General features: G+C 34.8%; 2 protein-coding genes across 9 annotated transcripts; one reads left to right on the top strand and one right to left on the bottom strand.

Annotated features, from left to right (window-relative positions):
• Nucleotides 1-731: 731 nt before the first annotated feature.
• On the top strand, nucleotides 732-27,808 carry LOC111003022 (neurabin-1). Of its 8 annotated transcripts, none has more exons than XM_045628034.1 (23): nucleotides 732-1,159; nucleotides 4,609-4,676; nucleotides 8,931-10,437; nucleotides 13,998-14,218; nucleotides 14,748-14,944; nucleotides 15,419-15,439; nucleotides 15,748-15,873; nucleotides 16,661-16,916; nucleotides 17,576-17,664; nucleotides 18,048-18,226; nucleotides 18,818-18,954; nucleotides 19,436-19,587; nucleotides 20,271-20,391; nucleotides 20,998-21,162; nucleotides 21,463-21,618; nucleotides 22,098-22,209; nucleotides 22,681-22,957; nucleotides 23,418-23,616; nucleotides 23,910-24,002; nucleotides 24,644-24,734; nucleotides 25,412-25,666; nucleotides 26,095-26,195; nucleotides 26,881-27,808. In XM_045628034.1, exons 3-23 carry the CDS (start codon nucleotides 8,961-8,963, stop codon nucleotides 27,115-27,117), a joined length of 4,662 nt encoding a protein of 1,553 aa, XP_045483990.1. In that variant the 5' UTR covers nucleotides 732-1,159; nucleotides 4,609-4,676; nucleotides 8,931-8,960; the 3' UTR covers nucleotides 27,118-27,808. The 8 variants fall into 8 exon arrangements, with proteins under 8 accessions (XP_045483990.1, XP_022129059.2, XP_045483989.1 ...); XM_022273367.2 differs by having other exon boundaries at nucleotides 26,071-26,195; XM_045628033.1 differs by lacking the exon at nucleotides 15,419-15,439 and having other exon boundaries at nucleotides 26,071-26,195.
• LOC111003024 lies at nucleotides 4,976-8,438 on the bottom strand. The gene is made up of 7 exons (XM_022273372.2): nucleotides 8,155-8,438; nucleotides 7,859-7,943; nucleotides 7,446-7,522; nucleotides 6,944-7,126; nucleotides 6,610-6,781; nucleotides 6,062-6,141; nucleotides 4,976-5,211 (listed from the first exon to the last, which is right to left on the bottom strand). The coding sequence occupies exons 1-7, from the start codon at nucleotides 8,378-8,380 to the stop codon at nucleotides 5,018-5,020; spliced, it is 1,017 nt and encodes a 338-aa protein (XP_022129064.2). The 5' UTR covers nucleotides 8,381-8,438; the 3' UTR covers nucleotides 4,976-5,017.

The raw sequence follows: 27,808 nt of genomic DNA, 5'->3' as shown, positions 1-27,808 counted from the left end.
AGTCGCATTGCTTCGGAAATACTTCAGTGGCAGCTGGTTTCACAGAGTGGTGAGTGTACGAGGCAAAAACTGCTTAAAAACGCTTAGTTGTGAAAAAAAACTTCTTATTGTTCTTTTAATATTATTTGATTTATAATATAAACAGACCATCATACCTAGTTTGTAGGTTTAAATTTGAAAACAGAACACTACAAAGTTTAATATTACTTCATTTAAATGGCAATACAATAAATAATGATTATAATATCTGTGGACCAAACATTTTAATTAACTTTGATCAGGGATACAAGTCTTTTAGAAGAATGTAGATGAAACTCCGCTAGAATGTTGCAAGGCTAAGCTGATTTGAATATTTACATATAGAAAGTCTCGTCGTTCCTGTATTATATTCGACAGTAATCTTTCTATCCAATATGAAAAATCATAAAATATAAAGGTACTTTTTGTGATAAATTTATTGACGCTGATATACAGCTTATATCTCTTTCCATTCTTTTAGAGTCTAATTGCATTCTATAACTTGAATATATATATATATATATATATATATACAAGCCCCTTTCTGTGTTACCGATAACTCAAACCATTTATAAAATTGTTTTGTTCGTAAAAATTAATAGCCTACGCAAATTTACGGTAAAAATCCTTAAAAAGTGGACTTGCAACACTAAGTTTTTAATTTCACAACTGGCAACACATTTCATTATTCCGAAGTCCGAGCACCAATATCTCTGCTTCCGAAAATTGAAAAACACGGGGGTCGGGGAGTGAAGTGCGGTGAAGCTAAGAGCGGCTTCAGTGATGTGTATAAAATTTAATTATTAGTATATTGGATACAATTTTTTTTTAACGTGATATAAAAGAAATATTGCAGTTGCTTCTCGTGCCAATTTAATAAGAACTATCATATTTAACGTCTTACAAATACTTTCATCTAGAATTCCGTAAGCTTTCGAATATCTTGTCTACCTACTGACTGTTTGTGTTCTAAGGTGTGGAAATTTTACAAGATACATTACGTAGTAAATATATAAAGGTTTATATATGTGGTGAAAAGTGAGAAATTGTGTTAAAATACTATTTGTTATGTGGTTTATTCTTGTTCTGATGTGGCAAACCGGATTGCACCTAAGTGGAGAAAACGTGACGCTGTTATAAGGTCAGCGTAGCTTTTCTAATTTCTATTGGATTAATATCTGATTTTGCATATAAACTTTAATGTACTATGGGACCATTGAATCGGTTTTCTACCGATGTTAGTTGCTTTTACGCCTTGCTTGATTTTATCGATTTTAATAATATGTACTAAAAAAGGAGATTGAATGTTGTAAAGATCTGGTTTAAATATAAAAATAATTTATTAAAAATTCCTCATTTTTTTATAAAAAATATTTTCAAATATATTACAAAATATGTATTTTAACTGCACTTCACATCTTCTCATACTACATCTTTTTTTATTCTAGAAAACATTTTTCATGTGTTTAATGGGTTAACATATCTCCATATTATTAGCCAAGAATGTTGTATTTAGTTCTCAAGCCAAGCCAAGATGATTATTTTTTGCCGTCATGCTAAATAATTAAATATAATGAATTCTCGAACTATATTCCATTACAATAGTGGCGTAAAAATATATATATATAAATACTGTTATGTTCCTCCTTATATATTACATTTTCATGATCAATATAGTTATAGTATAGTAATAACTTCAAGAACTATTTTTATCTTTTTTTGCACCATTTCCATTGTGATCACAAAAATTCCCACAAAATAAAACTATAAAAATATACTAGATTTTTTTGTAAAAAATAAGACAAAGATTTCGTAGATATTTTTATTTATATGAAATTTATTAAAACTTTGTAAAAGACTTTATAAAAATATTCTATGCTGCTTATGATCTATAATCATAACTAAACCTGTATTAATAAATAAATGTTTTAAAATTATTTAGAAATACCAACTCTACTAATGTAAAAATCTCGGCATATAATTAGTGTTTTGCATATGCAAGTTGTTAGCCTTTGTTATGCAACTTACATTGTTTATTTTCCAGTTACAATGTTTACATGCCTAACCTACCTCAGACTAAAGACTGATTTCCAAAACCCACTAGGCTATCACCGTTGCCATTACCAATTTCATTCCTTTATTTTTAATTTTTTCTTATAGTGCTGCACTATAGAAATTGTAAATTACTAAAGTCTTTAAAAATGTTGATGTGCTATTTATAGGGGAGTAGTAACATGATCAAGTGTTCAATATTCAACTACCCTACGCCCTCAATTTTGCGCCCTCCACTTGTTACCAATAAATTTCAAAGCAACGATTCGATATTGCGCGTTTTGATCTCAATATCATGTCAAAAGCTTCAACATGTTCGTCATTTCGTCCGTTCGTTAACTTAGCCCATTAAATATAAGAACACATTTGAAAATCAAGTAGTAAGCGTTGAAGCTGTTTTTAATATTATCTAAAAAAATAAATCTTTTTTTTCAAACTTATATTGTGTCTTACATATGGCAAATTTACGTTCCGCTCCAAAATACAAGTAGTATTCGTCAATTTTCAAATAAGGTTCATAAAAAGGGTTTAATAAAAACACTAAATGTAAATAATTTTGGTTATAGCTAATGTAAATTCAGTAACATATTACATAATTATTAAATAGAACATTTACATTTCACAATATCCTTATTATACAAGTTCTCGGATAATATTGTTTGTTTCTATTGTATTACGTAGGTACGCACGCTTAGTTTACGACTGATAGAAATCTTGAGTTTGTACTCAAACAAGATTTCGCTTGAGAAGTGAGAACACAGATATAAGTGAATATAACAATGATAGGTGCAATAATTGCTAGGCGATTAACTATACATCTAAAATAACCATTTTAAATAGCAATTAAGATCGGCCGTGTTTGTCATAATCCATGCGCAGTCTACAAGTATGTACTTAAGGGCCTTCCAACTTCCAAGCTGCCGTCTACATACGGCTCAGTAGGGCGAGACTACAGTGTACATCTATGATGTATGTTCTAGTAGTGCACTTAGCTCTAAAAAGAATGAACGTGATGTTAGAGATGAAGTGTCGAGTCTACTGTTTCGGGCGTAGGATACGTATTTGTATTAGTCAGGACGTAAACAACGTCTTCACTTGTTTTGTTTATCATGCATTAATATTGCAAACTACGAAACTGATTAAAATAATTCAATATTTACAATTTGCATTAGTTATGTAATTGATTTAATCAATTACCATCTCAAATTCGCAATATTGGAGTGTTTGACAAATTCAAAAAGGCAGTAAAGATGCATGTTAGAATGAACACAGTTGACTGAAATTAAGACGGCTTATGGCGACGTGTATCTCACTCGTATATATACATAGTAATATTAAGTTTCTCATGTAAATAAATAATTGTTTTTGTAATGAGAAATAAAGATCTTTAAACATTTATGTAGTTTATACATATCATAAAGAAGAGCGTAAAACAATACGTAACGGTACTGGCACCAGGCAACTTTTAATGGTAGGTAGGTACACGTTGCCGATGTACTCCAATCTTGAATTAGTTTTCCAACACTATTCAAGTCCTAGGTATTGAATTTTAAAGTAGTTTTAACGACTGTATTTATTTTATGTTGCCTACACATTACAAAAAGTTGCTTTTTCGTTATTCAAATTAAAAAAAGTGAATCATCGTGTTTAACCTTCGATCCCATTATGCAAATGATCTGACAAATATGTTATTGTGTAAAAATGTTTTTATTAAAAGATTTTATATTTAAACCTATTACAAACTTTTCTCACTTCAGAAAATTCGTAATTACTATGTACATGACATGATGAAAAAATGTTAATTTAGTGATTTGGTTAAGATCTGAAATAAGGTTTAAAAACAAATGTTTTCTAATATACAACAACGCAATTGTTTCTTTTCAATCGAATTTATGAGTAAGGTAAATATATATTATGATCAATATTGTTCCCTATACACAAGAGTCTGAGTTCCACTTGAAAGTTAGACTAGTCGACGTTTACGTAGGTTTTCCTCGGTTTCATTCATAAATATTAATTAATCTTACTTCAATCATGTTACTTTTTCTACTTGTATATTCGCAATGAATACGTAACATTAAGGTCGTCTCTTTTATTAATTTATAAATTAATCCAATTAACGCAATGGCATTAGAATCCTTTTTACGTAACTATAGCGCTCAAGATAATTTACTGATAAAAAAGATATTGTGGACTTCAACAATATTAAATGTCATACTGTGGTTTAAGTACTTTTTGACCGGAAGTGTCAATGAAGTATTAATTACGTGCACTTTTCGTGCAATGATGTTGAAACGGAATGAACACTAGTAGCGGCTGTATTGAATTTTAAGGTCATTTTACGTAATTCTATACGGAAAGTGAACATACATATTGATCGTATGTTAACCCTTATTGAATAAATAATACAATACATCTATTGATTTTAAAAAAGTTACATGTGGTAATTAATAATTATTTTTGTTTTCACTGTCAGATTAACCATAATAGGAAAAATCTATATTTGTTGTACCTAATAATAATTATGCTTTGTTACAGATGGCAGCTGAAAGTACGCGGCGAGCGAGCGGCCGCGCGTCGCTTGTTACTTGTGACACCTGTGTTAAGTATGTAATATTTTGACCCTTATGCTTTAGTTTACTCGAAATGGTGAATTAATAAAATTAGGTAATACGACTCATGCACTACCGTGATTCCATATTATCTTTTTAGTATAATAAATCATATTTAGTCCAGAATCCTAAATATTTACTGCATTATCTCGGACGTTTCTACCGTAGATCAATAAAAAGTATACGAGTTACAGTTGATGAACATAATTTTGGAGTATAAAAATCCAACAATGCGGCGGGCAAAATAAAACAATAAATATTGTTTTTAACATTGTAATAAAGTACATATAACATATATTAGAAGATTTATTAAAATTCTTAATTCGAATTTATAATTATACCGTTCCGTTGCTAGCTCGAACGCAAACTTCTGGCCAATCTATTCGTTCTAGCGAGTAGCCGTCGGAGTCCACGCAGTAGAGACGACCATTTCCAAATTGGTCTGGTCGATAGTTGCCATTAGGCTGACATACTTCTGCAACCGTCATGCCTCGCTCCGGGAAATGTAACGCGGAGTCACGAGCGCAGTCTGTGAATAAAAATGTGGAATGGGATTTATTATTATGGATATACATATATGTACATACATTAATGCTGCACCCATTGAACCTATTTTATAATGAAACGTCTCGTGCCATAATTATTTTATATAAAAAAAACACGTTTGTACGGGAAACTATGCAGATTAAAGCTCGGGCAATATGTAGGTGGGCAGCTTTCATTTTCTCTGTATAACAGTTAGTTCATTGGACATATCCTATGACTCTCACATTCCGAACACGAAGAATGAATGAGCACGAGATGTTGGGAATCAGGTCATGGTCGCAAACCGGTCGCCGCGAATTCGCTCAGCAATGCACTAACTGTAGCGTTATGTTTCCGTCTCTTGGCAGTGACATGTAAACAATCTTTAACTAACAAAACAAATAGATAAACGTCAAATCAACAATATAATATTCAAATATTTTTTACAAATACTTAGTGCGGCAATGAGCGATTTTATTGCAATAAGACTTGTGTAGAAGTAACTGTGAGGAAGTTTTCATTGGCAAGATCAACGTATAAATAAATAAACATCGCTTTTCAATACTTAAATTTTATCTGTCAATTGAGTACTCTCTGGCCAGTTAATATCTTAATATGTCGAATTAAATATTACTTTATAAGTAAAGTTTAATTATAGTTTTCTGAAATCGATTGAATTTTCCTTAAAGTTGAGAATGGTTTCCCATAAACACTATTAATAGATTATGTGGGGACGGCTACAAATTCTATTTTAGTCAACTTCCTTATGATCGTTAAGGAAATGTTGTGGTTAAAGGAGAGTAGCAAACTCTATAGAGTAAGATTGTTTAATGGTTGGTAGTTCGGTTACTTACTACAATTCATGTTGTTCATTTCGTTCACAATAGCTTGCCAGGATCCCAAAATTTTCCCATCACGTCCGGTACAATAAGCTCTGAAAGTTCCCATAAGCTTTTAAGAACACACTATTATTATTACAATAAAAACATAATTTTAGTTTTGTCTTCGTACTTCTCCATTGTGTCATGGAAAAACTGGTGTAGCATTTTTTGACACCCGACTTTTAAGTGTTGGAAATTTAGCAAGCAGACGTTTTTTCATTCACCGAATTTAGGTCGTTCGAGTCTTAATAAGTTTTTATTACTTGGGAGTGGAAGAAAATACTTCTGAAATACATATTGGCGTGCAACGCTGCATATATCACTATAGGTATACGCACATAATATTCTATTGTTAGGTTTGGTTAGGCAAAATGTACGAAAACACTTATTTTGGAGTTACGTTGGGTTATCAGAACCGTATTCGATATTTTACAAAAAATAGACGTTAGTAGTTTTATAGTCGTGATGAAGTTATCTTAACTTAGAGTAGGATTTGTATAAATGGATATGGTGGTACTTACATTCCATTCTCAATTTGATAAGCGCCATAACTTCCGTCATAATCACAGAATGTCGTTGGATTGCCGTAGAAATTGGTTCCATGTTCCGTTTGCTCTTTCTGTATGGTTGATAAGGCGAATGCTATACTCTCGCATCGTCTTAAATATTGCTCACCGACGGATGAGGAACTGTCTTTATAATTGGAGGTAAATAAGAAATGATGATGAGTGCCAATGACGTGATTTTATAAATAAGCGAATAATGAACATTCATTTGAAAATTGTCTGCATCCTCCTCTTTAGTGGTGCACTAAGCACTCATTACATTGACCTTACGCCTAATTTACATACTTACAACAAGGCAACATTGTCATGTCCTTCTCTGGGACAGGAGTCACTGTCGGCTGTCCAGTTTTCGGTTCAGTGCACCAGCACATACCTTGGTTGCATTGTAGAGGTTCGTAATCCCCAGTGGATGTGCAGTGTAAGGTTACAACGTTTCCTTCCTCCTCTAAGTTTCGTCTTGCTCTGCTGCAAGCTGAAAGTAAAGATGAAGTATGACTGATGGTTCCCCTTTCTTACATATGTTGTTGTTGCCACAGATATTTAAAGTAACTGTTTTTTTAAGTTAAATGACTGACACTTGAAGTTTTTGACAATATATGGAAATCAACATGTCTAAAGTCTTTCAAAATTTGCGTGTTGTTTAGAAATATAAATCCTCGCAATAAATATTATTTATTTGTTTTTGCTAAATTGTAATACATACGTTATGATGCTTGGGATTTAGATTTGTTTTTCCTGTTTCTTAAATATGATTGTGGCTCAGGTGAGTTTCAATTGTAATAAAAACATACCGCATGTCATCTCGCTCGCTTCGCTCCTCCACATTTGTCCAAATATTCTTCGACCCTTTTTATCCGCGCAGAAACATCTGTGTTGTTTTAATATTATATTTAACAATGCATTATCATAAGGAAAATGATGATGTTTTATTTAAACCTTTTTATTTTTTATACATATAAATTTATTAGTGGCTTATGTAAACCGAGATTTTACCTAGACTTTTGGTTTGAATTGTACATTATATGGTAGAAACCATAAAAGCGGTACAAGTTGATTTCTTGTATACATTAATCGTTTGGCAAAAAATTATACGATACTCAGTTGCATATTTCACGGATATTACATACATCATAATAGAAATCGTCTACATATATCGGATGTTCCAGAAAAGGAGTTATGCGATTTCATAATGGTATTGACTTACCTGCCAGTAAATGAATCGCCTTTGCATTGTACAGGTGAAAATGAACCGTCGGGCAGGCAATTTGCGGGTGGCATGCACTCATGGTCTAGTTAAAAATATGAGATGAAATATTATATCAGCATTTATTTATTGTATTCTACCTATTAGTATCATATTTCAGGTTTATTTAGTAAATTAAACAATACTTGTCATAGCCTATTTATATATATGACGTCTTTGTATGTATTCGAACCTACTAAAACGTTACGTACTATTAAATAGAGATTTGTAAAAAGACGAATCAAAAATGCAATTACCTATGTAATCGTCATCCTCCTCTTCTTCTTCTGGTGCATTGAGCGTGCATCCTGGACAGCAGTTAAATATGTGACTGTTTCGTGTTAAAGTATATAGCCCTACACCGCAATCTTCCTCCGTCAAATCAGTTATGCACGTCTGGGCTTTTTCACACGTCTGTGCATAAAATACTTTAGTTGTCAAAAAAACACTTACAACCGTTACACAAATTAATACAATATTCATATTTTACTTGTTCGTGATACATTTATGAAAACAATGCATCGTTAATTAGTGATTGAAGCCTTATCAATACATTTTACATTATCTTATCACATCGTGTGTCGGTAGATATTATGATAACAGTTATTCGAACGTTGTAGATTTAAATAAATGAAAATTGAAAATTCAAGAAGAATTGTTTCGATTAAATGTTTCAGTTCCGATACGTCAAATGTTTTGATATGAATACCATTAATTATTTGATTGCAATTTCTATATACTTAATGTTGTTATAATTAAAGATCGTAATGTCAAAAAGCCTATTCATTTAATATGTATGAGTAAGGTTGTTATCAGCTGTATATCGCTATCTCAAGTTAAATTACTCGGTACACGGCAGAGTCAGGTCGTGAGTGATAGCGCCGTGTGCGCTAGTGTTTGCACCGAGCGCGAACAACCTGAACTGTTGTACCTTATCTTTATTATCAAATTTACATTTGGAGAAACGGCCTATTTATTCAGTGGTAACGTCATGAGAAAGTAAACCACACTAACTCTAATATCTCATTTTCAGATTGGAGTAAAGAGGCCGTACCAGGCCAGTATGGAGGAGAGCAAAAAACGTGTACACGGCACTAAAGTTTCAAAAATAGCAAATATATTTCAAGGAATGCCTTCCAGAGACGACGAAGACATGCGAGGAACGGACGTTACGGTTGTGAGGACTGAGAGCCATTTGGCTAGGTTTAATAATGCTCGCGCGTTATTTGAAAAATTAGGTGAAGAAAATCGTGGTTTCCGGATCGAAAAGTCACCTTCTGCTGCCGCCAGTTTCGCTGGAACGCGCGGAGTATCACCAGGTGCTCCATCCCGCTCTCGATCCAGCTCTGCCGGCTCCGTGAGTCCGCCACGAAGTCATGGCCCTCCGACTGTGCCATACGCCTCTGCAATTAATGGAGACAAATTGTCAAATGGTGCTGCACAACCACCGCCAAAACCAGTCAAACCTAGTGTACTTCCAAAGCCAGAGAAACCTGATAGACGGTTTAATAAAGAATTAATAGAAAAGCAGAGAAATTGGACTTCCCACTTTAATAAATCTCGTCCTGCCAAAACTGAAAACGAGAAAATAGAAAATAAATTTTTAGCCCAAGATCGCAAATCACCAGAAGAAACTGATAGATATGTGGTTCCTTCGCGAGTGTATACTCCGCCTCTTTCTCCAGGTGCGATTGACACTCATTTGGAGCGACCAACTACCCTGCCTACTGCTTTAGTGAATCGAAGCGTACCGGTTGCGAAATCTCCTAGTCCTGTTAAAAACGTCGCACCTGTAGTACCTTCTCCTAGATCTAATACTGCAAAATCACCCACCGTAAGAAGTTCACCATCACCCAAAGCAGAAATTCATTCCGCTGTTATACAAATTACGGAAACAAGAAGTTTGGTAACACCCGAGAAAGATGATGTGCGCGAAATAAAACCACTTCCTAGAACTGATATGTACTCTCATTCTGCTAAAGTTGTGGAGCGTGTATCGACTATAACAACGTCTACTACTGTTTTATCAAGCGAAGGAAATGTATCCCCGATTAAGTTTCACAAAATATTACCATCAGCCCCCATACGAATGCCAAGATCTCCACCGCCGCCAGTGCCAGATGATAAAAGTGCACATAATGATAGCATCTCGCCGGTTACTTCTTTACCAGAAGAATTTTCGCCACCATTGGAAAGTTTTGATGAAAAGACTGATAAAGAAAAAGTTGATATAATAGCAGTGGATAAATCCCCTGTTTCGTCCCCTAAAATAATAGTTGCAGATGGTGAACCTGTCGGAGCATTAGTTTCTACAAGACCGGATGTGTGTGATGTTGTACCTAGGCCCCATTTGGAAGAAAACGAGGAGGCATCGCGGTGCAGTGGTGATTGGGAGGAAAAGGCTAGTCGTAGGTCTTCGACACCCGAGTCACCAGTCAATGTGAATGTGGCACATAGGTCACCACTCACATCGCCCTTAGCGTCGCCCGTTCACAGCCTGCCACGCTCAACATCCGAAGCGCCGGTTTCTCCATCGCAATGTGAGTTCTTTTATTGTTATCTTGAAATGTTTTTGGTGTAGAGCTTATCACGGTTATCTCTTTATCTGTTCACTACATACCTTATACAACAACATTGTTTTTTAGTCACTTTTTTATGTATATTTAAATAGAAAAGTAACGAAAATAAAAACTGTATTGAGATATACAGATAGGGTGTAACCGCATGATTATCGCTTCAGTTAGTTAATGACAATATTTTTATTAAAAGGATTCATTTTGATTTGCTAATACATATTAATAAACATATGAGAAACATACAAGAACTGTCTAAAATTTAATAAATATCTCATTTATTATTAAATATTAATAATTAGGAAATCTTAAAAGATTGTGGTCAAACATTCAAATGAGTATTCTTAAATTGTATCGGATATCCACACGGTCGCACCTAATTATGTTTTTTTACATTATAAATGGGCAGAAGCGTTCTTGGCTTGACACATAAAAACATCGCAAATTGTAGTCTGTTATAAGTGGGTGTGGATTGACGTACGTTTGGCGGTCTCGCGTTCAGCGGGTTCAATGTAATATTGAGGAAGTCAAGGTATTTGAGAAGCGAGACTTGCGATCCCGATTTAGATGCTCCGGCGCCGCCTCCGCGCAGTTACTCGACTGACGCCGTCCTGCCCCTACCTCTACTCTATTCAACTGGCACAATTACAATAAGCTTGCCGCCATATTCATGTTATGTCTGAGTACGAGGGAGTTCTTAAATATCACTAAACGAGTACCGATACGTTGTTTTTATTTAACATTTTCGCTCCCGAAATCGCTATTTACGTATCGTGGCGTTTATTTTGCACACCTTATAAGACCAGCATTCAAAGTAAACGTGTGATGATGAAGTGTTTTGTGAGTGTCTGAAGTGGGTGTATAGTTAAGTGACCCAGTGTCGCCAAAATACGTCGTTTAGAGTTAAATGTGCGCGTGAGTGTACGCGAGAGATTGCGATGGAATGGGGATGAAGTCATTAAGGGTTGCCCGCACCGAGGTTCCGACGGTATGCGCCTGTGCGGGTGTTGTATTGGTTAGTAACTTCCTAAAACTTGTAGCTCGTTTTATCTATATAGACATAAAGCAGAGAACTCGATGTATAACAAATACATATCATTGCAAATATATACATATATACATATAGAAGTCTTTTAAAGTAGGTAGGTTGTTGTAGACTTTTATAGAAATTTGTTATCGTAAGTTACTGTTTTGTTAAGACTCAAGGATATAGAATTTTTATTTTATAGACAACAATGTCATCAAGCAATGGCGATATTGCAATCCGTACTATACAAAAGTCGTCAGTAGAAAATATTAAAATTTTACAATTTTAATGTTGCTATTTTTTCGTTTGTCTCAATATTTTTAAGTGATGATAGACATTAATTTTGATATAAACTATTTATTCGTTTTGCGTACTTTTTATTTATATAATTTTAGAAGCAAGAACCACGTTAAAAGAAATAAAAAAACTCGTGGGTTACTAAATAAATTTTAAAATATCCACTTAATGTTTGTGTGGGAAGAGTCTTGATACTTTATAAAATCTTGACGGCCTATTTAGGAATCTTGACCTAATAAGAATACCAAGTAGCTTTAACAATCATTTACGAAGTGGTTCAAGCGGAAAAGAAAACTTATTAGGTCATCTTTCATATCGCAGTTTCTTATCTGAAGTACAATAAAGTTTTTCATATCGCTCGAAGTGAAATTTCTTCTATCGTTAGAGCGTAGCAAGAATTGTAGAACATTAATTGTAAACAAAGCTCCGTTGAATGCTGACAAGTGTTAATTAACAAAGCCCGGGTCGCATCAATGAACTGGCAAATAGAACTAATAAAGCATACATTTTTTATGTAACAACGAGACTGACAAGAATTGTATGCTTCTATATTAAACGTATAGAAAACCTCGCTTTAGCAATGTTTTACTTTATTTCGTTTTTAATATTGAACACGTAATCAACCATCGGGAGAGCTGTTATTTTTTTTATTAAATAATCATTTGTTGACTTGATTGCATAATTGAAATATTATTATACTATTACAATGCGCTAACTGTTTCCTGAGGAAATTATTTTTTTCCCCGTTTAAAAATTGATAGCTCGGAGTATGAAATTATTAACGAAATATTTGTCTCTTAGAGCAACAGGAGTACTAAAGAGTTATATAACATCCACTCAAGTCGGCATCTTATAACTTATTCCTTTCTTTAAAATATGACGGTAGTAGACAAAGTAGGCATTTTGTATCTGTTTAATGTAAAGATGTTTATTAAATGAGCGCATAGGTGCGCTAATGACCTAATGACGGGTACCTGTGGATGAACTCATTTTAAATTTAGAATAGTATTAACATCGTTTCATTATAAGAGCGTTTTCACATTATCCGATCCGATATCGGTGTAGGACCCAATAACCGATATCCGATTAGCCGACACCATATGCTATTTTCACATATTTCCGACAAAATCGTTCCGATACGGCCATTTGCTCTATAAGCTTAGTGCGGGCAGGTCATCATGGCAGACTATAATAGAAAACTTTATTTGCTTTATCTATTATATTTGAGACGCAAAAAAAGATCTGTTCACAGACAGTATTGGATACATCCCATCGTGGAAGCTAGATATTCAGAGGGAGCTTTTTATACTCTTTTTAGCAAGCTACAAAAAGCACCTAGCAAGTTTTTTAATTACTTTCGTATGAGTGAATCCACATTCAATTATTTGCTAATTCATCTCATTATATCGTATTTATATTATATATTATATCGTATTTAAATGAAGACGACGCCATGATGACTACCAAACTGTAAACAATGGCCGCCACGCATCGGGGACTACGCACACAGAGACAATTTAGATACACGTATAGCACACATACAAACATTATCGCCCGACGGCTCACAGGTGTCCGATAGTGCCGCCAGCATATCGGTGTCGGCTCCGATATCCGATATCGGGCCGGACAATATGAAAGACAGGTACATATTTCATACATTTTACTTTCCCCGATATCGGATCGGCGTCCGACACCGATATCGGATCGGGTAATGTGAAAACGCTCTAACCTCAATTCTTTCACGTGGCAGTAATAAACGATAAATTGATTTTAATTACATCGAGATCTATATATTTTCTTATATATTATGTGACGATACAAAATAATTGAAACAGAAATAGATATTAAAAAAATAACCTTGACGATAGCGTTATCAATGTTTATTTGAAAGTCAATGTTGTAGGTATACGTACTTGTCCGGGTTCAATTTGCAAAATGGTTTATGAATTGGTTTACTAGAACTAGCGTATATTAAAACGTATGCATTGTATAACATAGTCACAAAGTTACTAACAAAATGCCTTGAAGAAAAGATTCAATCTTCGCGCATGTATGACTGTCTTATGTCAAAAATTATTGAATGTTGATACAAGAGATATAATTTTTGAACAACTTAAAACTTTGTTATGTATACTCAAAACTCCATACTATGAATAAAAATATATGGTTAATTGAATATTAATAAACTTGTTTCCAATTTCAGTAGGCGGAGGTCGGAAATCGTCCGAGGCAGATGAGACTGCCCGTACAAGGTCTCGGACGCCCAGTGTCTCAGACGAGGGTGGGTTCAATGAACCCTCACCAGAAGTGGTGGCCAGGCTCCGGCCCGCAGAGTACCGGGAGCCTCCTCTGCCACTTACGCGCGATATCCGTGATGCTGAACGAGCCAGATCCGACCCAGATACATTATCTGTTCAGCAGCAGGTAGGTTTAAAGATATATGTGCATGATATTAACACTATAGAATATATGTATATAAGAAAATCTTATCGAGTATAATAAAATAATCACAATAATAAGCCTTTTTGACAATAGATATTAAATATTTTTTTTTACTATAAATTTATCCGGTACTGACTTTTCCACCCTCTTTTGTTTTGTGCCGTCGTCATCAAGTATTTTCCAGCTACCATTTCGTCGGCTCTATTGGTCTGCCCTTGTTTCTTTTGGAGCAGCCCATTCGGTTGATTTTTTAGACTATCTGTCATCTGTATAAAGGGTTACGTGCTTTGCTCATTTCCAATAAGTTGTAGGGCATGTTTGATGTTGCTGGAATCCTTATGGAGTACTCTGTCCCAAATATGTCATAGAAAAAATACATTTCACTGTATTAAAACGTGTTTGTCTAGTGTAATGATTTATTATTAATTTTACTTATGATAAAATACATGTTTTGCGCGTTTAACAGCGGTGTATCGCTTTTGTTATTAAAAAAAATGTTTATATTCTTCAGGATTCGGGTGTAGTAGTAAGCGAAGCTAGTCAAGGCTCCATAGAGGTGCTCGACAAATCGACCACCAGCCAATGGAGTGTGTCGGAGGATAACCCCCCGGAGCCACGCGGCAGTGATACCGCAGATTACGACGATGCAGACGCCAAACAGCCTGACAGTATGACGCCAGATGAAGCTGAAATACTTTTAAGCTCCAGGTGCGTGATTCAAGCACTATGCCAATTACAATGCAATGCAATTACTGTTATAACTGTGCTTTTAATTTTGTTTATTCCTAATTTCTTATCATCGAATACAATCATCGTATTTTTGCTTCGCGTATAGATTTCATATATTATATGGCAGTTACGATATCTTAAATAGCATAGTAAAATTATTTAACGATGTTAACGATGTCATAAAATTTTAATTTATTATGTTGCACTACTTTAGGCATACTTTCTTCTCCTTTACTATATGTTTTGAGTCTCGTTATATTACCAGTGGCGCCTATACGTCGTAATATTGTTTAATCGTATTCTGTTGCACGCTATTTATTTATTTTCCAATCTTTGTACATGTGTCTATGTGCGATGAGAGATCTATTGCGTGCTTTTTACTTGAATTAAACGTGGATTTTTTATCATTTGCATGCTGCCTGCACAACGCTTCATTCTTGCCCGATCACGCAGTATTCTGGAGAAAAAACTTAGGTAAGCTTGCTCGGTTCATGCGAACTGTTTCATTCTTCTTTCTGGCAAATGTTACGCGTGACTTTATTGTTTACATAGGTATAACAAATACTTTTTTAATATTGTCTTCTTTACTGTAATTATTATTAAAAAAAATTATATTAAGAGGATCACATGCAATCATTAATTATGAAGAGTGTATTTTATATGTAACTCCAATTATTGTACGGTCAAGCATTCTGGCGGGTATGGAGCTATAATTACAGTGGAACGTGATAAAAAAATCTACATTAAATTCTTGTCTTTATCGAAATGAAACTGAATTTTAGGCAAGAAGCTCTGCTGTCTGATGAGCAGGCGCAAGAGATAGTGGCGATGCTGTCGCCGCACGCGTTGCCTCATGATAACGGTGTCTCGCTCAACGACAGCTACCAGTCCATGCTCTCTTATGAGAGGTTTGTATTGAATTTCTGATTAATATACTCGTGTATAAAAGAAAACATTTTATTTTTGTCACATAAAATTTATCATTTTTTCTCCATTAACATAAAATTGGTTTTGAAGTGAAAGTTCTGTAGAATTGATGTAATTTCTATTCGGATGTAACGGAAAAAAGCGACAGTGAAAAGACACACAAGTTCATAAGATTTAACGTGGGAGAAAATGAGATAGAACACTGTATAAACTTTAACTTGTGTTCAGTTAATTTTCTAAATTAAAAAAAATTAATAAAATTAGTAAGTAGTTCAATTATAAAACTAGATGATGTTTTTCAATTTTACAGAAACTTTTTGAAGTGAAAACTTCATTTCAACTTAATTTAAAGTTTGCAGTGCACACATGATTTTTTTTATAAAGCGGTATTATAGAATTCAACCGGGACCTTTGAATTTGGTCAATATAACCGGATTACCATTGAAATGATTATATATATATTGGTATTGTCTTTTATTAACATAACTTTTACACATTTAAAGAAAAACACTTTTTTAACGAATTGAAGTTTTGTATGATTGTAAACTTATAATTATTTAAACATAATTTTAAATTTAACCATTTATGTCACCATGAACACGCACGCTGTAAAGCACGCGAAACGTCGGTTAAATTTAAAATTATGTTTAAATAATTATAAGTTTACAATAATGCATAACTTCGATCCGTTAAAAAGTGTTTATCTATATGTTATTTAGTACATTTGTGACATTTAAATTTTAATAAGTATTTAAAAAATATATGCAGCATGCAGTCAGTGGACGAGAGCTACGAATTCGTTTCACTGGAAGCGGACGCGGGCGCTGGCGGCGACGCGCGCGTTCAACCGGAGCAAACCGAAGCGGAGAGACCGCTCGAAAGTACGATACAGAACGAAGCGGAGGCGGAACCGGAAGCGACGGAACCGGACAATGTTTTTGAGAGCTACCCGCCAAGGTCGCTCAGAGAACTGGCAGAGGAAAATGGAATTCACTACTTCGAAGATGGACACTTTTATACTGAAGTGAGTCTAATACAGCTGTAGCAATCATACAAACAGCAGAACATGTGTTTCTACATTAAAATTACAAAAATTAAAATGTGTACAAAGGCCGACAACGCACTCGCGAGCCCTTTAGCATCAAGAGTGTCCATGAGCGGCGGTATCACTTAAAATCAGGTGAGCCTCCTGCCCGTTTGCCTGTTCTATAAAAAAAAACATTGCCCTATTCTCATCGTCTAGGCACGAGCCTGGAGCAAATGCAGGTGAAGACCGTAAGGGCCTGCAGGACATGTTGGTATGGTTGGTGGACTGCGTAAAACCCTGGCTAATTTAGCCAGCCTAGCTCATTCCAGAAGTACAGAAATCTCTTGGGCACTTCTTTCACGGAGCGAAGTCACTGTTCCGAGGATTTTTGTTAGTTGTTTAGCCACAGCCTCGCATTCCAGGACTACGTGGGTGACTGATTCCTCTCCTCTGAAACGGCCTCTGCATGCGGCTGTCTGTCGCATCTAGGACATAAAGATTTATTTATTTATTACTCTGTCTTTCTGAAGAAACAAAATTCATGAATAACAATAATATGATTTAAACTTGTTTTGACAACGGAAACTAACCGACACGTTTAAAAATTTGTTATTGGCTCAGTAGCTAAAAATAAAATTACTTTCTTTTTCGTCCAGGTCGCTGGTCTCCCACCAATAGAAGAAGATGACGATGATGATTACTACCCACCAGTATTTGTGAAAAAGAGCAGTAGAGTTAAATTTAGGTAAGTTCTTGGTGATATCTTTGTTTGAGACATTAAGGAAATTTATAGTAAAATAAGAAATTTAACTAAAATCACAGTGTTTATTTTAAATATATTATCGCAAATTTTGGTTATTTTGAGGCCTCGATATTGCCATAATATTGATATAATAAAAATAATTTGGGTTTTTATTCGTAAAAAAGCAGACTGTTGGCTTAGTCGTTTCAGTGTGCGACTCTCATTCCTGAGGTCGTAGGTTCGATCCTCGGCACCAATGGCCTTTTCTATATTTTATACTAGGAAAACGGCATGATTTATTTCTGTTTAATAAAAAAAATTTGGTGATTTACTTTTTTCTCAATCCGTCAAAGACATTTAGTTTAAATGTGCCAACCATCTTTCAGTACGAATCCAATGCAAGTATTTTCAACCCACTCTGTCCGGGAATACGATCGCCGCAATGAAGATGTGGACCCGGTGGCTGCGTCTGCTGAATACGAGCTCGAGAAGAGAGTGGAGAAGATGCACGTGTTTCCGGTAGATCTCGTTAAGGGTGCTGACGGACTTGGATTGTCTATTATAGGTATTATTATGTCCCGCTATGTGGCACATTACATTATTATCCTTTTTGATAAATGGAGTAGCACAAAATATCGAAACAGTAGTCCCTAATACAGTGTAAAATTTTCTTTATAGATTACTAGTTAAATATAGTTTTATGATTAAGCATATTTTTCGAGTAAAACACTTCTAAATTTATGATTTTATTTTTTATTCTGTATATTAGACTGAAATAAATATTGTACTAAATATTGCTATATATATATACATGTATATATATTGTATTTAAATATATTTACATATGCATCGTCCTGTACAAGACGAGGCTGTACATTTTGCTCACTCAGGCTTTCGTAGTTTGATTGATGTTGATTACCTAAATCATCGAGTTATGTTCCTAGAGTATAGCCAGCAGGCACTCATTCATTTCATAGTAATTAACATTTAATTCAAATTAAAAAAATAACAATAAAATATGTTTATTTTGGAATATAAAATATAGGTATCACTTATTCCACGTCATTAAATTCGAACCTGTTGGCATCCCTACTTATATACTTATATATACTTAATACTCAAGATGATAATAATTTATTTTATTATAAAATCAAAGGTATGGGAGTTGGCGCAGATGCAGGTTTAGAGAAATTGGGTATTTTCGTAAAAACCATCACTGAGAGTGGGGCCGCCGCAAGAGATGGACGTATACAGGTCAACGATCAGATTATAGAGGTTGATGGGAAGAGTTTGGTGAGTTTTTGTTTGTTACTACATATATGCTCCTCATATTAATTGTGACGAAAATTTTCAAAATTATTCTTTTAGGTAATTAAAAATAAAATAAATAAATAAAAACAAATATTTGTCCTCTATCAGCATATGTATGCATGGTGAAATAGGAGCACGCACTTACATTCTCGTGGGAATAACACGCAAATACATAGTTACATGTAATACGTTATTAGGATTTTTTTTAATATTATAAATTACATTATTTTGGCTAGCTGTCAGTTGGTGGCACTTAAATCTGCTTTAATGTTTAGCGTTACTATGATTAAACTGAACATTTTCAGAATACATGTTGTAACAACATGTGGGAGTGAAAAAATAAAAAAATATGTTTTTTTTAATGTACCGTCCGTAATTGTTGTGGGTCAAAACAAGTAAATTTTAACTGATTTCGATATAAATAGGACAAGATAAACTAAACCCTTACTCCTTTGTACTTCAGGTTGGGGTAACTCAAGCATATGCCGCATCAGTCCTTCGAAACACATCTGGGCCAGTGAAGTTCCTGATCGGAAGAGAGAAGGATCCTGATAACAGTGAAGTGGCCCATCTTATTCGTCAGTCTCTTGCCGCTGATAGAGAAAGAGAGGAAAGGTATGAAGATAAATTATTATATTAAAATAAAACGTGTAAAATGCTTCAGATGATTAATTATATACAGAAAATTAATAATAATAAGTCTTTATTGAAAATTTCACTATTCCTACAAAGAAAACTGATGTTTCATTAATTTTACATGTATAAGACTATATTTCGCTGAAAATTAGTTTCTAAGAATTTACCGGCCTATCCTTTTAACTTGCTGCTTGAAATTTATTCAGCTATAGCGTTTGTAACGAAATTTATACATATACATTAAAAATACAATTTAAAGTGTTCGAAAACAACGTACACGTACGTTGGTTACCTATACGTCGTTCGCAACATACGCACTTACCACGTGTATGCTTATTCAACGTATTAAAATCTAAAGAAAAAAAAATTGGTTGCCTGTAAAGTCGGTATACGGGCGAAAGTTTTACGTGACAACGACTTTGAGTGGTAAAATAATTTTAATGTGAATATTTATTCGTATAGTAGGAAGAAGGATGAATCACTTTTTATGTCTGTCTCTCTCGCTCTTAGGCGGGCTAACCATGCCCGAGTGGAAGGGACGCGTGCCTCTCACTCGCTCTCATTGTGAGCGCATAACGTGAGCGGAGCGTAACGCAGTTTCTTGAATTGTCATCCGGCAAACCAATTTATAAGACGTTGTCACGTCAATAAATAATTTTCAGAGCAAACCGTGAACGGCAAAGGAGACAAGCTGCTGAAGAAGAGGATACTCATCCAACAACTGAAGTTGCGGCTACTGTCCGACATCCTGATATATTACAGCTCAAGTCACTCGTTAATGAGGTAAAGCTTTTGGATATGATTATTAAATAGTAATTTTAATTTTCCTTTTTGACTGACTATATTAATTCATATAAAAATTACAAGAATCCTGAACATGATGTACTAACAAAGACAATGTACGAATAATTTATTTGTTGAGGTATGTGTGGGTGTGCGTTTTTAAGTAATCTTAAAAAATGCAATCGAAAATTACTCGGTTAGACTAAGCAACTAAGTGCTAAAAAAAATATTTATTGTGTGCAGCATCTTTTAGTAATATCACCTGAATTATTTACCAATATAGCTTAAATTTACTAAGTAAAGATGTTTTTGATGAAAAATATTTATCAGTGATGTGGATAATAATTTACAAAATTACTCCAATTTGACAATATAACCTTATTTGCGTGTGAATTGGTGGTAAATATGTAGTTAACAAAATCCATTTACATACATGTTTCATACGCGAGCCACTTGCCTTAAAGTTAGTCGACGAAAATCGGTCTTTGGTTTACACAAGTACTGCACATTTTATTATATGAGAGTTATTTTATTTTTGCTCTCAAACACTTATGAATAATATTAGACATATAAATACCAAACTCTAAATGTTTTATATATTTACAGCTGATAGGCATGGAGGCCGGTGGCGGCAGCGGTGCGGAGATAACGTGTCGGATGCGCGAGTGGTGGGCGCAAAGGGCGCCGCCTCACGAAGATGTGGAAACTCTGAGGGAGGCACTCGCGAGGGCTGCAGATTCAGCCACTGCTGCCACGCACAAGTATGAAAAGGTGAGCCTTTGAGCAGGCAACTACTTGTTAACAATTATTTCAGTTAATCTTGGTTGAAACTTGTAAAACCACGAACTGGTTAATTCTTTAATTAATTCTTTATAGCTATTATTTTTAGATTTTTGTTTGTTTTTTGTTTTGACACTTTATTGTATTTACCTAATTTCGCTGGTCGTGTCCACATGTTCTAGGGACGGCACCGCTTTTTTATATTTTCGTATGTAAGTTGATGTGACATGTGTTTGTCCTAATTTTGTGGTCCAATAAAAAAAAATAAAAAAAAATTTGAATTTTTCTCAGGCGAAACGTGCTCTGCGCGAATGGCGACGTACGCGTTCAATGGTGCGTGCTCGTGAAGAATGGTGGAGCAATACGTTGCGGGAGGCCCACAGGGAGTACGCGGCTGCGCTCTCTGCGTTACACGATCGAGTTGCCAGACTTGAGGTGCTATTGCTGGTTAGTTTTTAGCATGACTTCTGTTCATGCGGTTACGAAATATAATTTATTCATAGCGTTTTGAATTTCCCATATCCCACATCGTCTAACAAACATTGTCAGAAACTTTCCAATTAATAGGAAAACCATAATGACATTGCAGTTCAGATGACAATAAAACTCTAATGACACAGTACTGATAATTCAATTATTGATTTAAAAATTCATAATTTATCGTTTTTATTTCTTATTATTATTTGTACTATAACCGTTTTTTGTACTTGATTTCGCTGGTCGCGTCCGCATGTTATAGGGACGGTACTGCTTTTAGTATGTTTGTTTGTTGTATCATGTGTTTGAACTAATTTTATGGCCCAAAAAAAAATATCAACTACCTTTCCGTTATTTCAAATTTTAAAAATCTTATTAATTTTCCTGATTATTTTGTTTTGGTAAATGCTTATTTTTATCACAATTAAAGGTCTAATTAAAATTTTCAGGAAACTCAGAAAAAGGCAGGTCTGCCGGTAATGCTACCTCACGAGCCTTCTGCTCGTAGAGAAACTCCACCTTTGCCAAGAAAAGCAGACCCAGATCCGCTACTTATTAATGGTAAGTCGATCTGGAGTAGTTTTAAGAGGCACTTTTAAACAGCCACTGTTGGCGCCTACAAAGCGTATAACCGATTTCTCCGTTAAGTGCCACTGCCAAGACTAATTGTATGACTCATGGACGTCGAAATATATAAAATTACTTCTACATACGAATCGTATCGTACTTCTCTTACTTCTTACTTAGGAGACTTTAAAATAACTCCTAAATTAAAATCAGTTTAGAAATAAAATCGTTTTAGTAACAATTGCCGCTGTATATTTTATTAAAAATGATACATATTAATTACAGATAAACGAAGTAATTTAATTATATCGTCATATTAAATAAACGTCACAATATTTATTCAAACAAACAAACAAAAATCATTTATTCATGTAGGTAACAGTGTACACTTATAAACGTCAAAATAAGGTTTATATATACATTAAATGCTTCTAATTTTACATTTACAAAATTTAATGATTTCAGATCCATGGAGCTCAGACAGCGATCTCTCCGATCTATCGCCTATAGAGGATGAATACGCCAAAGTGGATAAGTCAGAGAAACGTAGAGAGGCACCCGATATCGGTGACGTGACAGCGACGACTGACACGAACGTGCCAGTCACGTCTTCGCCCGTTATCTACGCGACTGTATCGAATGTGACGTCACCGCCTGTCACGCACGTGCCGGCGTCGGCAAACTCTACGCTTGTCACGAACGTGACCGTTACAACTGCGCATACCACAATCACAGAAACTATGTAAGTTACTTTTATATTTGGTTTAATTGCTATAATTTTTTTTAATGTTAGTGAACTTCTGTTTTAATTAATGAAGGATGATAAAAGGAATACTTTGATTTTTGGTATAACAATAAATTGATGCAGCGATCATCTGAGCTAACAAAAGGTTGTTGTCAATACACTCATCTTCAGTCCTAGTTCAGTCAGGACCTAGGCTAAGTATGACTCCTTAACGTCAAATCCAATACGTAATCTAATCTTACCCTGATTACGTTGTACCGCATAGTCCTTTGAAACATTGCCTTTTTACTTAGATTTTATGTAAGTGTGTGCGTGTGATGACGCAGCAGTGCTCAATTACATTTTTTGTCACTTTTACTGTTCGACAAACTCGATACCTAATATATATATAAATGAAAGCTATATTATCCGTCATGCCGGTTCCTGTCAAGCTTTAAAAAGTTTCCTTATATCTAAGGAGTGGGGGCAGCATATGCACAAGCGTGACGTCAACGAGCGAAGCCGGCTTGTCCCGCGAATTAGACGCGGCCGTTCCACGCTCGTCGTTACTGGACACGTCCGTACACCGCGCCCGAACTGAGATCGCCAGGCATAGGCACCACGCGCCGCATAGCCACGCATCGCAATCGCCTCATTCGCTTAGCAATGCTAGTTCGGTATGTTTTAAAGGTTAAAAGTACAACATACATTAGAATCGATTCTAAATGTACAAAAAAAAATTGTACTCTATATTCCAGAAAATAAAATTATATCGATATTTTGTGAGAATTTTCTTGAAGATTTAACACACTAGTGTGTATATTTTAAACGTTTTAATTTCGCAATGTACGTAAATTTGTGACAAAACATATTTCCCTAGAAATATTATAAATAGGTTTTGTTGGTTTTGGTGGCTTTTTAAGAAACATTAAAATAAATTTATATTAACTGTTTTTTGACAAATTTTCAGTATGACGGCTTAGATGACTCATACAATGACTCAGCAGATGAGTCTTTGAGCGAGTCTACTTCTGGAGCACCGGCGCACGCATCACACGTGTCTGTAAGTTCATATAATTTGTATCACGTCTTATCAAAATGCTGTATTTGGTCGCTTGATTTAAATTTGGAATGTGAATATTCTTATTAAAAGTTTCAATCACCAAAGAGATTGATCTCGACTGTTATATGAAAACGTACTGGCTGTCAAAAAAATAACTACGCGTGAAACACATTTTCTCTTTTGTTTCTATTCTTTCGAATACGGATTTTAGTTTTTACTTAATTATTTTGCATGCGAAAAGTTGCAAAATGCATTTATTTATTTTCTCATACAGGTAACAAAATGTTTGTTCCGCGCTGGATTAGACAATTCTAGATCCAAAAAGCAATGGAATTCTAAATACTGGTTTTCTCCGTTTAGAAACTATCTTCTTTTCAATCTATATTCACTTAATCGTATGTCCACAACTGATCGTTTCAGTAATTTTTACCGCAGACCATAATATGTTCGCTGGAGTGACTTTCGAAGTATTTACGAACTAATACGACATAAGGTCCTTTAATAGAAAACGTACCAACTTTTATAAGCCGACAATACTTTTGCAAGGCCAGCATTCTAAGTGGGGGGTGGGTCACTTTAAGTTGCTATTTTTAATGGTATAACTAATCCATTATCAATATATATAATTATTATTTCATCAGCGAGATAACCGTCAAAGCTGTGGTAGCTCCGTGGGTAGTGCTACAGATGATGGACTTTATTCACGAGATCTCAGACACCACCAACTAACGGGTAAGTCATATTATTTTGATAAAATGTATCAAAAATAGTGTTGTCTCTTTTTGATTTGTTTAGCAATGATGACCAATTAATACATCGTCCCTCGAACAAAGAAACACAAAATGTTTATATTTAATAACTATTCGGAAACAAAATTGTAGTATCTGTGTTGCAGTTGCTAATATGATTATGTATTAACGTTTTTGCTAGTTAAACCATTCTTAACAACACATACTCACTTTCTAGGCTTGCTTTTGTTATGTAATGTTTTGTGTGTGAAATCACCAGCACAAAAAATGCACATCCTATAATTATCATTCATCATTTAAAAATATTGAGATTTTCAAATTTACATCCCATACCGATTTTTAAATTCTGCGAGAAGGTCGTAGAGAAAAATTACAACAGCCGATCTTCAAATTTGCTATTTTGGCGGTAAGCGTACCCTTCGGATGTCAAAAACGAATTAAAGTTGATGCATGAGGTTGATACCCATAAATAATAAAACCTTCAACTAGTAAAAAATATTACTTTCAAAGGGAATATATAGATTTCCTTTTTAAGTATTCTGAATTTCATAATTTTTACTGTCATGCTTTAGAATCTAGGCGAGTTAATTATTCAAATAGCCTAGACTTCTGGGTGTGTCTAATGTAATCATAACAATGGGTGGTACTGATATTGATTAGGACCCGCCGCGTCTCTCGCCGAGCAGTTGAAGCAAGTGCTGGCTGAAAGAGAACGACGACTAGCAGGTTCTTCGCCCCAACCGTCCCACCCCGTGGGTCATGGGACTCACCCAGGGGGCCATGGGACTCTCCCAGGGGGCCATGGGGCACATCTGGGTCATCAGACCCACTCTTTACCCCATCCAGATCCCGTGCAACTGACTAACGAACTCGTCGATGAAATACGACAGGCCGTTAGTGAAGCGAACGCTAGAGGTATATCAGACATAAGCCTAGGTTATAATATAGCGATAAGTTGAAGAAATTAGAATATTATAATTTGTCCTCCGAGCCGAAATTAACACAATTTTGGCTATTTTGCGTTTTCTTTAGCATAATTTGTTTTTTTATACTCCTAAATCTGTGGTTTACTTGGTGTTGAATATTACTTTGATTTTTATTTTATTCTTCGAGTTTTTATATTATATGTATTCATTATCCCATATACATTAATATTTATTTAAATTTAAATCACTCGTTCGTTGATTTGGCTCTAACATTCAGCTTTTTGGTGACGGTTATTGTTTTATATGTGTTTTCTTGCTTGTGGTGTTTATTTTAACATTTCCCATTTATATATATATACAACTTTATTAAAAACATAACTCCAAACGGTACAGTGAAGAAAGCTCCGACTTGTGTAGTGGACGGCGAAGTGTGGGAGCCGATTTCGACGGCGGTGAGCGAGGCCAGTCTTTCGCCGCAGCCTCATCCTACGCCTGTTAACCTCTGGTCTAAACAACAGGTAAAAATGTCATTTAATATTGTAATCTAAATAACACCCACTTCAACTTTTTAGGTCTGGGCCTCAGATATCTGAATCTATTTTGTACTTTGCCTTAATTTTTATAAAATCTGCAAGTATAGTTTTTTATTTATTTACTTGATATGATACAGTCAGTTGACAATACATGAGTATTAGGAAGTAACTCGAAAGTACTCACACACACCACAATATTAGGAGAAACACGTATGTGTACAAATTGACGTACTTACAAAAATAAAAATGCTGTGGCGGCCCTATAACATGTGGACACGACCAGCGAAATTGAGTAGATAGAATAGACAGTGTTAATGAATAATACAAACAACCATAAAATTAAAAAAGAAACTAGAAAAATACAAACTATATAAAGCTAAACTATAAAAAATTAACTATTTCAACCAAGCAATTAAATTATCGGTACTGTGTCCTAATTCTACTCTCACAAAACACTGAATAAATAAAAGATGCTTTAAATGTAATTGTTGTTTAGTTTAACACAACTTACACATTACTCATTTCTCTAGTGTTATTGTAAAGTTAAAGAAGATTTTTTTCATCTCATATTTTTATAATCACATTATTAAAAAAACTTTTACGTTCCCTAAATTAATAATATGAACTCTTAATTTAAATGAACCCTATATAATAAAAATGTTATTTCCAGGTCTGGCAATGGGTTTCTAGTCTTAGCGAGGGCTTAGATCGTCACGCTGGCGCCTTCGCCACACGTGGCGTTGACGGAGCCCTGCTTTTGACCCTGGCCTCTGCAGACCTCAAGCTTCTGGGTCTAGGTGGAGACGACCGCCGTCGAATGAAGCGACGCCTCAAAGAACTACGCAACGCTCACGAGAAACACCTAAAAGCTATCAAGAAGGCAGAAAAGAAAGCCAAGAAGAAGTAGAGTATGAGATACTGCAGTTTTGGACGTTTGTGAGTTTTGTTTCCAAATTTTGTGTGCTAAAACGAGTTTTACTATCTCCACGTAACTTTAGGGCGTTGCCTTTACATTTTACAAAACGCGTACTAATCTGTATGCTAAGCGCGAATACCTAGTCTCGGTATGTTTTTGGTTTAAATATAATCTTTTTGAGTTAGTTTCTGCTTAGGTAAATGTAAAATTCAGTGTTATGTCGTGTGAACTGTTAGCGTAAGATTAGTCAAATATGTCAGCGCTAATTAACAATTATGTCGAAGATATTCGATATTCCGTTTGATAGTTTATGTATTTGCCATTATAATAGTTGTATGGTGAACTATATGACTGACGTTAACAATGATTATTGGCTATTAGCGGTGCCATCTGAATAGTTTGTAGTGATTTAGAGGCGTAACGCTCGCTTTGAACGATGAAACGAAAGCTGAACGAATCTGTAAGAAATAATATATAACACCCAATCAATGGAAATAGATAACCAAAGGTACATATATAGTATAAATACACCTTAATATATTTTCAATACTGAACTTCTTCGTTGTTCCTACATTTTGTATTTGTGTCAGTTTTTCTGAGTTGTGTGCGGTGATTGTGTATGAATACTGGCTCAATCTAGTCATAAGATCAACTTGTAAGATTAACGCGATATTCAATACAC

The sequence above is a fragment of the Pieris rapae genome, chromosome 4, assembly GCF_905147795.1.
Source record: "Pieris rapae chromosome 4, ilPieRapa1.1, whole genome shotgun sequence".
Classification (NCBI taxonomy): domain Eukaryota; kingdom Metazoa; phylum Arthropoda; class Insecta; order Lepidoptera; family Pieridae; genus Pieris; species Pieris rapae.
This window is presented reverse-complemented; position numbering and strand designations above follow the sequence as displayed.

Excerpts from the sequence above, each read along its gene's own strand:
- LOC111003024 (XM_022273372.2), bottom strand. The coding sequence starts at position 8,380 with ATGAATATTGTATTAATTTGTGTAACGGTTGTAAGTGTTTTTTTGACA. Across the intron at positions 7,944-8,154 it reads GGAGGATGACGATTACATAG|ACCATGAGTGCATGCCACCC; the intron begins GTAATTGCATTT and ends ATTTTTAACTAG. Across the intron at positions 6,142-6,609 it reads TATCAAATTGAGAATGGAAT|AGCTTATTGTACCGGACGTG; the intron begins GTAAGTACCACC and ends GGGAACTTTCAG.
- LOC111003022 (XM_022273367.2), top strand. The coding sequence starts at position 8,961 with ATGGAGGAGAGCAAAAAACGTGTACACGGCACTAAAGTTTCAAAAATA. Across the intron at positions 21,619-22,097 it reads GACTTGAGGTGCTATTGCTG|GAAACTCAGAAAAAGGCAGG; the intron begins GTTAGTTTTTAG and ends TAAAATTTTCAG. Across the intron at positions 25,667-26,070 it reads TAGTGAAGCGAACGCTAGAG|TGAAGAAAGCTCCGACTTGT; the intron begins GTATATCAGACA and ends CAAACGGTACAG.